Raw genomic sequence first — 13,563 nt, 5'->3', positions numbered from 1 at the left:
GCTAAACAATGTGTAGAAAACGTGTACTGCAGCAAAAGAAACAATCTCTGTAAAATCTTAGACAACAAAGGGTTTTGTCATGTTACAAGAACTGCTGTGGTCCAATATCATAAAAGCCTAGTGAGACATGGGATGGAGTGGTAGAAGAAATCAGGTATTGTGGAGAGTTGTAGCAAAAGCTTTCAAAGTAACCTTTAAGCTAGGTTAGGAAATAGGAGTGCAAAAGAGTCCGAGAAGTTTCCCCATATTCCTGAAACTCACAAAGGCCAGATGTGTGCCCAGGAAAACAACTGACAAGATCCTAATTCGTTATCAACGGGTGGCTGGAAGGCTCTGTACAAGGACATGAAAGCAAAGGCAGAGTTATCACTGCCTGTTCAAAAACTAGAGATACACCCTCCATGTAAACACAGAATCACTTTCAAAGGCTGGGGGCCCACTACATCATGGCATTTAAAAAAAAAATCTGGCCAGGCGGTGGTGGTGCAAGCCTTTAATCCCAGCACTTGGAAGGCAGAGGCAGGTGGATCTCTGTGAGTTCGAGGCCAGCCTGGTCTACAAAGTGAGTTCCAGGAAAGGTGCAAAACTACACAGAGAAACTCTGTCTTTAAAAAAACTACAGAAAGGGTTGGAGAAATGGCTCAGCAGTTAAACACTAGCTGCTCTCTCAGAGGACCCAGGTTCAATTCTCAGCACACACGACAGCTCACAACTGTAACTCCAATTGCAGGGGATCACACACCCTCACACAGACATACATGCAGGCAAAATACCAAAGCACACAAAATTAAAATAAATATATCATTAAAAAAAAAAGGAGAGGGAAAGATAAATAAATAAAAACAATGGAGTACTGATAAATACTACACATGCAAGTATCTTGAAAGCATTATGCTAAATTAAAGACCCTAGAGATCAAAGGTCACGTGCTATAAAATGTTCAGCAAAGAGAAAGTAGATTACTGGCTGCCAGACACAGGGGACAGAAACTAAAATTTTTTAAAGTGTCACCTAAGTTTTTATATATTTACTTATAAAAAGGTATTAGTAGTTCATGTGCCAGATACTATTTTTAAGAGCTTCAATTACAACACACAAACACACACACAGACACACACAGACACACACACAGACACACACACACGACAGTCTTGTGTGCTTTTGCAAGCTCAAACCAGACAAAAGCCCAGCGTGGAGAAGAGAGGTGGGCACGAAGTCCCACCCCTATCTAAGAAGCTATTGGTATCTGACAGCTCCTGGGAAAGAGTTAGTTTTCTTTATGGACTATGAGCTCTGGTAGATCTAAAAGGCCCCACTGGATGATCACACAACCAAGACAGCAGTAACTGGACTCCAAAGCTTAAAAAAAAAAAAAAAAAAAGAATGAGGGCATAAAGTTAAGTGGGTATGCAATAAGGGTTGTATCTGAGAGATGTGGAAGAGGAATAAATAGAATAAAATACATGAAAAGTATTAAATTCTCAAAGAAATAAAAACAGTGTTTTACAGACAGGGTCTTATTACATTGCTTACGCTAGCCTCAAGTTTACGATCACCCTGCCTCCCAGCCTCCCAATTGCTAGAAGTCACATATACTTCAGCACACTTAGCCAAGTTTAAATTGGTTCCCAGAGCTGAAGACAGGTCCTTTGGAATCGCTGGCTGGCAGTCCTATCCTACTTGATGAGTTCCAGGCCACAGAGACCTTTTCTCAAAGGAAAAAAAAAGTGGATGCCACCTGAGTAACAACATGAAAGGTTGCCACACACATGGGCATACATGAGAATGTACATCTGCATACACAAATATACACATGCAAAATTAAGTTGAATATTTGAAATTTCTAATATGCAATTGTTTTTAGACCTACAAAAATAGCAATTTCACATGGCTCCATTTGTGATTACCTTCTCAATGATTTCACTATAAATAGAGTAATTAAAGAACAAATATGTTAATTATTATTAGTAACCAGAGAAACCAATATTCATATTCACAGTTAAGCTTCAGATCCACTGTTTTCAACAACAGTAATTTTAGTACTACTATTAATGCTGTAATAGGTTTAGAGAAGCTGAAGGAACACAAATTTCAGAACACCAAGAGCACACATCTTTCCTGTTTACCACTGTATTTCTAGCACTCAGCTTAAGACCTCACACAGAGCAGATGTTAAACACATATTGGAAGAAAAGCAAAAACAAGTAAGTAAGTAGAGAGATTTTTTTCCTGAGATCCTTAGGAGATTGCTTAAGAGAATATTTTGTAGACAAGTTGAGCATCTTCAACCAGAAAATCCAAACTCTTAATGCACCCAAATCTCAAATCTTTTAGGCATCGTGCTCTAAAACTTCTGAATTTTTAAGCATGTCTGGGTTTTGGATAAGGATGCTTAACTGGAAAAATCTATGCAAATATTCCAAAATCTGAAAAACACTGAAATTTGAAACATTTCTGGTCTCAAGCATGTCTGATAACTATGCTCAATTTCCATAATAGTAAGCCACTAATTGTCATAGTATATGAGATATATAAAGTACTATGAGAGAATTAAGGAGAAATAAATGTCACACAAATCATGTAACAATCTAGGATAGTAAAGATAGCATTGGTTTTTAATTCAGGAAAGCTCTGAATTCCAATTTTCCACTTATAGGTAGCCCAGGCAGACATCAAAGTTGCTATGTAGCCAAAGATGACCCTGAACTTCTAATCCTTCTGCCTCACCTCCCAGTGCTGGATTACAGATGTGCACCTCTACACCAAGTTTATACAGTGTGAGGGACCAAACCCAGGACTCTGTGAATGCAGTGCAAGCAGTATACCAACTAAGCTGTATCTACTGCCCTTGACAAACAGGATAACTCACCATTAAATATATGCCATACACAGTGTATTTTAGTATGAAAATGCATCCCTAATTTAAAGTAACTTAGACAGAAGCAAATAGATAAATACACCATGACATAACCTAAGTTTCAATTTTATTGTAGTAAAATGAGAATTATAACACCTACCTATGAAAAACTCAGTGCAACAAAATGGGTTAAATATACAGCATAATGCTTGATGTTTACCAACTGTCAAAAAATTTAATGTTTATGCCTGTTGAAGTATGCTTTATCAAATTAAGAATTCTCATATTGAAATATTGACCATAAAACAGTGAGAATTATAAATCCAAGTTATTAGTTTAAGTATAGAAATGTTGCCATTATTTTGTCCTTTGGTTGTAACCCTTAGCCTGTAATGGTTAACCCATCTCACCAGCCCAGAATATCACTATTTTATCGCACTTCCTATGGGTCAATTAACTCATTTTAGATTTATTTATGTTTTTCTCCTAAAGTCTATAAATATATTAACAATTATTTTGAAATAACAAAATTAATTCTGTTACTATTCTAAATTTACCAGTGCTTATATATGCAAGTGCAAGTATATTAGCATGTCTAATTTTTCTTCTAGGGAAAACCCAATCAGAAGAACTATTTATTCCAAAGAATTGTGAACACAGGTCCCACCCCCACCCCCCACCCCACCCCCGCTTGGTTCATTTCCGTAACTAAATGTGGCAGCAATTTTACAGCTCTACATTCTTATACATGAGGCCAGGAACGCTGGAAGAGGCCAGGGAAACAGGGAAAGGGAACAAGGCTGTGGTTTGAGCATGGAATGCCCCCCACAAGTGCCTACGGTAGGACATGTGGCTCCCAGCTAGTGCTGCTGCTTATGAAGGTTGTGGAATCCGTCAGGAGGCGGAGCTTCACGTGACAAAGGACTGGGGGTAGGCCTCACAGCCCAGACATTTCTGTCTACTCTGCTTCCTGACTGGAGACACAACGTGACCAACCACCTCAGGCTCCTGCAGCCGTGCCTCCCCACAATGGACGACATCAATGGACAACATCAATGGACAACATCTCTCCAAGCACTGAACCAAATTAAACCCTTCCTCTCTAAGGTGCTTCTTGCCAGGTTTTTAGTCACAGCAATGAGGAAAGTGACACCTAAACGTGAAAAGAATCCAGTCCTTGCTTACAAGAGACCACAGCAGCCAGCATAAACCACCACCTCATCCACCCTTAGAATATTCCACAGGATATGCATGTCAAAACACTTACTCCAGCTTTAGGGGAAAGGAAAAGGCTCTGAAAGATGTCAAAAGAATGTGCCTCTAAACAATCTTTGGAACCTTATATAAAAACAAAAGCCCTCTAAAAACATGCATAACATATAGAAGCATTACATCATCCCTGAAAAAAAAAAAAATATGTACAAGCATTACATCATTCCTCTAAAAAAAAACTAACATGTAGAAGGCATTAATTACATCATTCCCCTAAAAACATACATAACATGTAGAAACATTACATCATTCCTCTAAAAAACGTACATAACATGTAGAAACATTACATCATTCCTCTAAAAACATACATAACATGTAGAAGGCATTACATCATTCCTGCCAGTATGTTACTTAATTCCTCAACAATCAAAGGATTCTCCACAGTAAATCTACTAGTGGCTACTGAATCAAAAACTTAACAAAACTTTTTTTCTTAACTATGCTAAGGAAGTAACCATTAAGTGAAGCTTGGAGAGACAAATCTCCATGTTGTCTCCTACTAGGATTCTAGCTTCTAAAGGACAGTGTGGTTAGAGGCTGGGAACTAGAAAGGGGCCATTGGATAGGAAATATGAGGCTTCAATGGAGAAAGGTAGGAATGGGAACCAAACATGGGAAACAGAAAAGGGGCAGGGGGGAGTCGGGGAGCAGAAGGGTACGGGGGGACACGGGGAGCAGAAGGGTACGGGGGACACGGGGAGCAGAAGGGTACAGGGGGGACACGGGGAGCAGAAGGGTACGGGGGGACACGGGGAGCAGAAGGGTACAGGGGGGACACGGGGAGCAGAAGGGTACGGGGGGACACGGGGAGCAGAAGGGTACGGGGGGACACGGGGAGCAGAAGGGTACAGGGGGGACACGGGGAGCAGAAGGGTACGGGGGGACACGGGGAGCAGAAGGGTACGGGGGGACACGGGGAGCAGAAGGGTACGGGGGGACACGGGGAGCAGAAGGGTACAGGGGGGACACGGGGAGCAGAAGGGTACAGGGGGGACACGGGGAGCAGAAGGGTACGGGGGGACACGGGGAGCAGAAGGGTACGGGGGGACACGGGGAGCAGAAGGGTACGGGGGGACACGGGGAGCAGAAGGGTACAGGGGGGACACGGGGAGCAGAAGGGTACAGGGGGGACACGGGGAGCAGAAGGGTACGGGGGGACACGGGGAGCAGAAGGGTACGGGGGGACACGGGGAGCAGAAGGGTACGGGGGGACACGGGGAGCAGAAGGGTACGGGGGGACACGGGGAGCAGAAGGGTACGGGGGGACACGGGGAGCAGAAGGGTACAGGGGGGACACGGGGAGCAGAAGGGTACGGGGGGACACGGGGAGCAGAAGGGTACGGGGGACACGGGGAGCAGAAGGGTACGGGGGGACACGGGGAGCAGAAGGGTACGGGGGGACACGGGGAGCAGAAGGGTACGGGGGGACACGGGGAGCAGAAGGGTATGGGGGGACACGGGGAGCAGAAGGGTACGGGGGGACACGGGGAGCAGAAGGGTACGGGGGGGACACGGGGAGCAGAAGGGTACGGGGGGACACGGGGAGCAGAAGGGTACAGGGGGGACACGGGGAGCAGAAGGGTACGGGGGGACACGGGGAGCAGAAGGGTACAGGGGGGACACGGGGAGCAGAAGGGTATGGGGGGACACGGGGAGCAGAAGGGTACGGGGGGACACGGGGAGCAGAAGGGTACGGGGGGACACGGGGAGCAGAAGGGTACGGGGGGACACGGGGAGCAGAAGGGTACGGGGGACACGGGAAGGGGAGGTGGAAATGCATGCATCTGAATTGAACATGTACAAACATGTTTCATGCGTATTTCCTCAATACTGTATTTATATAGCATTTTCATTATATTAGACACTATAAATAAAAAATGTAAGTCAGTTTTACAGTGGTGGTAAGGGTTCAAAAAAGCCATATTCAACCATATCTAAAACACAAAGTTCTCCAATTTTCACACTGAAATATCTTCAGTTCCTTCTAAACTTCCACTTTCAGTAACAGTAGTAAAGTAGCAGGTGAATAGACAGGTTCTTAGGACAATTTGTGCCCTGACAGTTATAATGCAGGAGAGGAGATACGTTGAGAAAGAACAGATACAGTATGAGAACGCAGTAACAAGGCATGTGCTGAACAATCAGAAGCTCCTATACAGTGTGAGGGAACTAGAAATGATTTCACAAAGCTTGTGCCATGTGAGCAGAACATGAAAGAAGACTGGAATGATAGCAGATCAGAAGATGCAGAAAAGAATCAGGATACAGAGCAATACAATAAAGGGCTCAGGACCTAAGTCTAATGTGAAGGATGTGGTGGGGAAGGCAAGAAATGAGACTCTAGGAGACTGCATCCTTCTTTTTTTTTTTTTTTTTTTTTTTTTTTGGTTTTTCGAGACAGGGTTTCTCTGTGTAGCTTTGCGCCTCTCCTGGAACTCACTTGGTAGCCCAGGCTGGCCTCGAACTCACAGAGATCCGCCTGGCTCTGCCTCCCGAATGCTGGGATTAAAGGCGTGTGCCACCACCGCCCGGCTGACTGCATCCTTCTTATACAGGGCCTTAGATGCTTTACTACTTATGCTAATAAGCATAAAAGCAATGGAAAATATTTGAAGGATAAGTGACAATCAGGTCTACATAATAAGTTCAAATATTAAAAGTTCCTTTTCTTTGAAACAGGGTCTCACATTGTAGCCCATGCTGGCCTTGAACTTCAGATCCTCCTGCCTCATCCTTCTGGGTAGGTGCTGGGATTACAAGAACTTACCACACACTTTGCCTAAAAATTCTCATAAAATAAAGTGTCACAAAGCATAGGAGGAGCAAATATTCTACTATCACTATTACTACAACGAGAAAATGTACAAAATAACAAAAACTATAGTCACCGGATGTCTTTGATAGTTGCTCGCTTCAAGGGGTCCACCTGCAGCATGTGCATCAGCAGAGTGGCAACAGAACGGTTGAGATATTCCGGGATATAAAACACACCCCCTCGGATCTTCTTAAAGAGTGTAGGCACGTGCTCATCATCGAAGGGGAGGGTGCCACAGAGAAGGGCATACAGGATAACGCCACAGCTCCAGATATCAACCTCGGGACCCGCATACAACCTGAGAAAGGAAAACACAGGCCTGAGTGTAGGTACCATTTCCCCTCATTGTTAGTATCCTGCTTCCATCCACGATAAAGCAAAACCAACTTGGTATATATTGCTATTTAAGGTCATCAATGAATACATAGCAATTCCCAAACCTCAAAAATTACTCTTCATAGAAAATAACCAGCCTAATTAGCAACACAAACTTGCCAAAAGACTATTATTTTATTTGTTAAAAAATAATTATAAGTGCTAATTAAAATTTATTTTACTTTCAGGCCAGGCATGATGGCAAATGCCTTTAATCTCAGAATTTGAGAGGCAGAGGCAGGCAGATCTCCGTGAGTTTGAGGCCAGCCTGGTCTAAAGAGTCCCAAGCCATGCAGGGTAAGACTCTGTTCTCAAAAACAAACCAACTAACAAAACTTACACTTTCTCTTTTATTTCTTTAAGGAAACATCAAAGTAAATAACCACAAACTAGAAAAAAATACAATAATACATATAGTGTTTTCCCCCTCAGAACTATTTCTGATATATATATTTCTGATATTATATATATAATGCATATATAACAAAATTTTTGTTCCTAGCCCACATTTAAACAAAATTTGAGACATTGAAATACTTAACTGGTACCATATTGACAGTGTTTAACATTATCTTTCCTAAAAGATTTACTTATTTTTAAATCTTATTTTTATGTGTCTGAGTGTGTTGACTGCATGTGTGTCTATGTAGTACTTGTGTGTCTAATACTTAGTCCAGAAGAGGGCATCAGATTCTGTGGAATGGCAGTTACAGGCAGCTGGGACCCCTAATCTGAGTACTCGAAATCAAGCATAGGTCCTCTGAAGAGCAGCAGGTGCTCTTAAGCACTGAGCTATTTATCTGCCCAGCCCCCGTATAAGAGTCCCTACTGCTTTCTTTCAGAATCACTTGCTAACTCAATGGACTAAGACAGTTTGGCTCTAGATAACCTTTGTCTGCATCACACACCTCTCACAATTTCTGTCTTACCCTTCTACTATCCTACTGTTCCCCAGTAGCACACTACCAAAATCAAACTTTGGTCTGAGGTAACAAATTTCTACATTTCCAATGGAAAGAATATGATCTGCTTCAATGGAGTGCTGTCCCTAATTTACATCATTAGCTGTATCATCCAAGCATCTTACAAAATACTTGTGTTCTCTAAAACTTATCAGCTGAATTCTAACCTCGAACTGATGGTATGAGGAAGTGAAGATTCTAAGGAGATCTGAGGTGGAACTCTCATGGAGAAGATCTGTACCCTTATAAAAGACTACCCCAGAGAGATCCCATTCCCCTTTGAGCACACATGCTTAAAGTTAGAAACAGTGGGCTGTGAGGAATAGGCTGTACACACACCAAATCTTTGTGGAGCTCCCGAGCCATGGGACAGACTACCATTGTTTATAAGGCATGCTGTACAGTGCTCTGGCACAGTCCAAGTGAACTAAGACTCTCACAATCTGCTATTTGCAAGCACCTTCTCAATACTTTCTCTCTAGCATCCTGTGAACTTTTAAAACCAGACACTAGCCACCATGGAATGACTTGACTTCATCTCTGCAGCCCCTGTAAATATTTTATAATGTACCAATGAGCTAATTACATGAGGGACTTCAAAGTCACTCGTCTAGTTTAATTGCTTGAAATATTGTCACCCAAATTTTATTCTTCCAAAGGCAAAATATAAAACAACTGCCTGAAGACTCTGCGAAATGTGTGAAAATACTACTATTAAATAACTATGTCTGTTAAATAAAAACACTGGCTTAAACTTTAGTAAATCCTTACTGATACTTGACATTTTCTACAATAGAATATAGATGTTGCATCAGATCTGTCTCAGTCATGGTCAATGAACAAAATGCATGAACACATTACAATGCCTACATGGAGCTTTAAAAAAATGTACTGTTCTGCCTATAATAAAAAAATAAATGAACAATTTGTTTCTACTATGTTAAAAATCTTCTTCCAAAGGAAATTCAATGTTATTAGAATGGATGCAAGGTCACAAAATGCTCAGTTATCACTACTAAACTCTTACCTTCCTGAGATGACCTCAGGTGCTGCATAGTTTGGCGATCCACAGCTAGTTCGTAGAAATTCACCATCTGACATCATATTAGACAGTCCTAAAAATAAAAGCAATTTATCAGATGCTGGATACTGAAGATACAGGTAAAACAATGATGAAAACTCTTAGTTGTTTCATGCTGCAGAAATCATATTCTTTATTTATTTTAAAGAATAATGGTGGGTGGCAAGAGAGCTCAGTGGGCCAAGATGCTTGAGCAAAGTTGACAACCTGGGTTCACTTCCTGGGTCCTGCCCCTGCCCCCGCCCCCCCCCCCCCCCCCCACACACACACACACTCAGCTCTCCAGTAACAGGAAGCACTGTTAGACTAGAAAGAGGTTATTTTAGGGACCCACGCTGTCACACAGAAAACAACAGAGCAGCACATGTGTAAGTGGAATGAAGCTCACTCCATGAAAATTTTGACTCTTCACAAAAAAAGGTTCACTGAAATTATATTACTTTTTCAAAAACATAAGCACCAAATATTATCTACTTCTGTACACGAAGAAATAAAAAGGCTGCTAATTAAAACAAATAAACAAAAAACAGTGCTTTTAAAAGTCTTTCTTAAAAGGTTGTAATTGGGCATTACAGCTTTAATCCCAGCACTCAGGAGGCAGAGGCAGGTGGATCTCTGTGAGTTCGAGGCTGGCCTGGTCTACAGAGGGAGTTCCAGGACAGCCAGGGCTACACAGCAAATCTTTTTTTGGTTTTAACTGTAATTAGCAGAGCAGCTCCAGCTCATGAGCAGGCTGTTTCCCTGGAAACAGACCCTGCCGTTCAGGTGGGGCTCAGCTCAAGCAGTCAGGAGGGCCACCTGCTCCAACTTCCTGGGAAAGATTTATAATCTAGAGAGCTCCGAGTCAACATAGTAGAAATAATCCACTGAACCAAACTCTTCGCTGAACCACTCACTAGAAGAGTTCAGACGGAAACAGTGAAGCCAGTTTAAAGACAGGTACCAAGCAAACCACAAAAACCTGCAACATGCAACACTGACTTTGCACCTCCCATGCCTCTCTAAGGCTCACCTCATTATCTTCTCCTCAAACATCCACTGTGGAAGCCGTTCTGAGTCAGTTTAGTGTACAGAGTCTAAAAACGTACATTTTACCACCTTGTCTTTTACCCAGGACCAGGTTCATTCTCTCATAAGTGATAAGATATTGCCCTAAGACTGACTTATAGGCCTTTCCATGATCAGTTCAGAAGGAGCACAAAGTTTTAAGCACAAATACAACTTTTCACACCCTTGTTTACATAAATCAGGGAAAGCATCCACTGCATCAACAAAAGCTTCAAAGGAGTTTAGAACTCCTTTCTCACCCTAGCCCCCACCCCAAGAAAAAAACAAGAAACAAAACCCCAAAAAACAAAACAAGTATCATTTCCTTAGGAGGAAAGGAATATTGAATGGATCTGTCTTGACGTGGCCTTCTAACATGTTCTAGAAACCTCGGCCTTTTTTGTGTGGATTTAAATAAACAGAATAAGCCAGTTTGAAGACTGTAATTAATCCCTTTTCACATGTTATAGGATTTGTGTGGTGAACGCAAGTTCTTAGCTCTCTAGGAGTAGTTACCAGTCCATTTTAAAGGTACTACACAACTCTGAGCAACCGTGGAGTAGCATACCAAAGTCAGCTATCTTAGCGTTCATCTGAGCATCCAGCAGCACATTCTCTGGTTTCAGGTCCCGATGGACAACCATATGCCTGTGACAGTAATCCACGGCAGACAGAATCTGCTGAAAGAGTCGCCGAGCTTCCACCTCTTCAACCTAGCATGCAGAAAAAATAAACGGCATCAAGACTATCTAGGACATCTATTATGCATTTTAGTTTCATAACCAGCCTACATACAACTAAGCAGTCTAATTTAGAACTGACTAATTAGAAATTCAACAAGTCAGACAAAGCAAACCAGCCAAAACTTTATCAAAGCTCAAAATATTATTCGATAGGCTTTGCTTTGCTAAATGGTAATGGTGTTTAATTTTCAACTAATACTGAATATGCACAATGTTTTGGGGAATCAATAAAACCAACTAAAATAGAACTTATATGAAAATGCCAAGAAAAGAAAATAATTGAAGCTTCAACATGATTTTATACAGAACAGACTGTGAAAAGCATAAGAATCTTTTGGCGATCAAGTGAGATATAGTTTCCAAATCTGTCTCAAAAAGCATGATTCTCAAGAAAGAAAGTATGTCCTACATGTGTAGTTGACATTATTGCAGAAATAACTGGAAGCACTGAAAATATCTTTGTGGTTACTTAGCTACTTCCAGTGTTTTCTACTCTCTTAGCGTGGGGGTGGGGGTTGAATACTTGTGGTGGTATTGTGTTCCCCAAGATATTGTGTACCCTAATAAACTTATCTGGGGGTCAGAGAACAGAAAAGCCACTAGATGCTTAGGATAGGCAGTGGTAGCACACACCTTTAATCCTAGCATTCCAGAGGCAGAAATCCATCTGTTCAAGGATACAGCCAAGCATGGTGACTCATGCCTTTAATCCCAGAAAGCAAGCCTTTAATCCCAGGGAGTGATGGTAGAAGGCAGAAAGGTATATAAGGCGTGAGGACCAGAAACTAGAAGCATTTGGCTGGTTAAGCTTTCAGGCTTTCTAGCAGCACAGTTCAGCTGAGAGCCATTCGGATATGAGGACACAGAGGCTTCCAGTCTGAGGAAACAAGACCAGCTGAGAAGTTGGCCAGGTGAGGTTAGCTGTGGCTTGTTCTGTCTCTCTGATCTTCCAGTGTTCACCCCAATACCTGGCTCAGGTTTGATTTTATTAATAAGAATTTTTAAGATTCCTGCTACATACTAGATGGCATGTCACTCACCCGCCCATGTTTACAGATGTAGTCAAATAATTCACCTCCAGACACATATTCCATGACCATAAAAAAGTCTGTTGGAGTGCTGATCACCTGGTAACTGTTTCACAAATAAAAAAGGGGGTTAATACAAAGTGGTGCTTCCATACTGATCAACCTCATCCACTATTCTTGCTACAATTTCATATTCCAGTAGTGTATAATACTCTAGGATGGCAACAGATTTACAATGTCAGCAACATAGCAGGGAAGAACATTACAAACGTACCCTACTTCCTGAGACTCAGACTTCCCTTCAGATTTCTGTTATCTTTGAAATCATCATAAACTATACTAAGAGAAAACGCATCATGTATAAACACATGAAAAATTGTCTGTAGAAATATTTTTCTTAGGTTTTTTTCTCCTTGAGATAGATGCTCATCATATAGAATCCAGGGTTACTCAAACTCATAATCTTCCCACCTTGGCTCCCACATTCTGGAATAACAGGTGTATACCACCATATCTGGCCTGGAAAAGTACTTCTAATGGTAATCTTTAGTCTTCAAAGACACAAACAGCAGGGTATTCCATTTCATGTAAAGCAAATGACTAACAGAAATAAAGTTGAGACTATTTCACATGAACTGTGGAAAGGTCATTTTATTTAGGAACTCTAAAAGAAAGTTTGATGAAGGCTATTTTGACAGGCATCCAAGTGATCAAACAAACTGAATAGAGTAGGTGGAAACATCTACTGCTATCAACTCATTTTTCTGATCTGTGTTATTGTTACCAATGGTATTTGTGCTTATCCATTCTGGATGAGGCATGAATGAAATGATGAGACTCACTTAGCTGCTGATCCTTTGGAATATACCACAAGACTTCATACTTCTGGGTTGAATTAAATCGTGAAGCCTCTAACTCCACAGCATATGCTATCACACACCAAAGACCACCTTCCAAGTATAAAAGAGGCAATTTGCTTGCACAGACATATTTACCTTGGCTTTACAAAATACACCTCTCAGTTTGTAATTACATGTTTCATAATAATTTGATTAATGAATTTTCATCTGGCAAAGTACTTACAACAAACTATTTAAATTAATGTATAAATTACCATTTTAAAAATGCTTGGATCAATACCAAAGTAATCTAAAAGTAAAAATAGGGAGAAGGCAAAATTTCAACCAATAAAATTTCAATTAACAAAGAAACAATTTTTGGAAAAAGAAGAGTCCTAGGAAAACAGCTTCACATTAGGGAGTTGGTAGGAAAGGCAAATTCCTGGATTATTAAAAGGTAACTTCTAAAAATTATGTGGAAATATTACAAGAAATAAAATGATGACTAATCATTCACACATAACAGCATTCTTTTAATGTAACA

At 41.3% G+C, this 13,563-nt stretch overlaps 1 protein-coding gene across 1 annotated transcript in view; it reads right to left on the bottom strand.

The window, feature by feature from the left end:
* The window catches only part of Prkaa2 (protein kinase AMP-activated catalytic subunit alpha 2), a 64,290-nt gene that overhangs the window by 12,300 nt on the left and 38,427 nt on the right, over nucleotides 1–13,563 (bottom strand). Inside the window, exons 3-6 of the mRNA XM_052715964.1 lie at nucleotides 12,193–12,286; nucleotides 10,978–11,122; nucleotides 9,309–9,396; nucleotides 7,018–7,242 (exon numbers count right to left, since the gene is read on the bottom strand). Coding sequence (XP_052571924.1) covers nucleotides 7,018–7,242; nucleotides 9,309–9,396; nucleotides 10,978–11,122; nucleotides 12,193–12,286 — 552 coding nt within the window. The remainder of the gene's footprint in view (nucleotides 1–7,017; nucleotides 7,243–9,308; nucleotides 9,397–10,977; nucleotides 11,123–12,192; nucleotides 12,287–13,563) is intronic.

Source organism: Peromyscus californicus, unplaced genomic scaffold (assembly GCF_007827085.1).
Source record: "Peromyscus californicus insignis strain IS unplaced genomic scaffold, ASM782708v3 Scaffold_5__1_contigs__length_169319896, whole genome shotgun sequence".
NCBI classification, from domain to species: Eukaryota; Metazoa; Chordata; class Mammalia; order Rodentia; family Cricetidae; genus Peromyscus; species Peromyscus californicus.
This window is presented reverse-complemented; position numbering and strand designations above follow the sequence as displayed.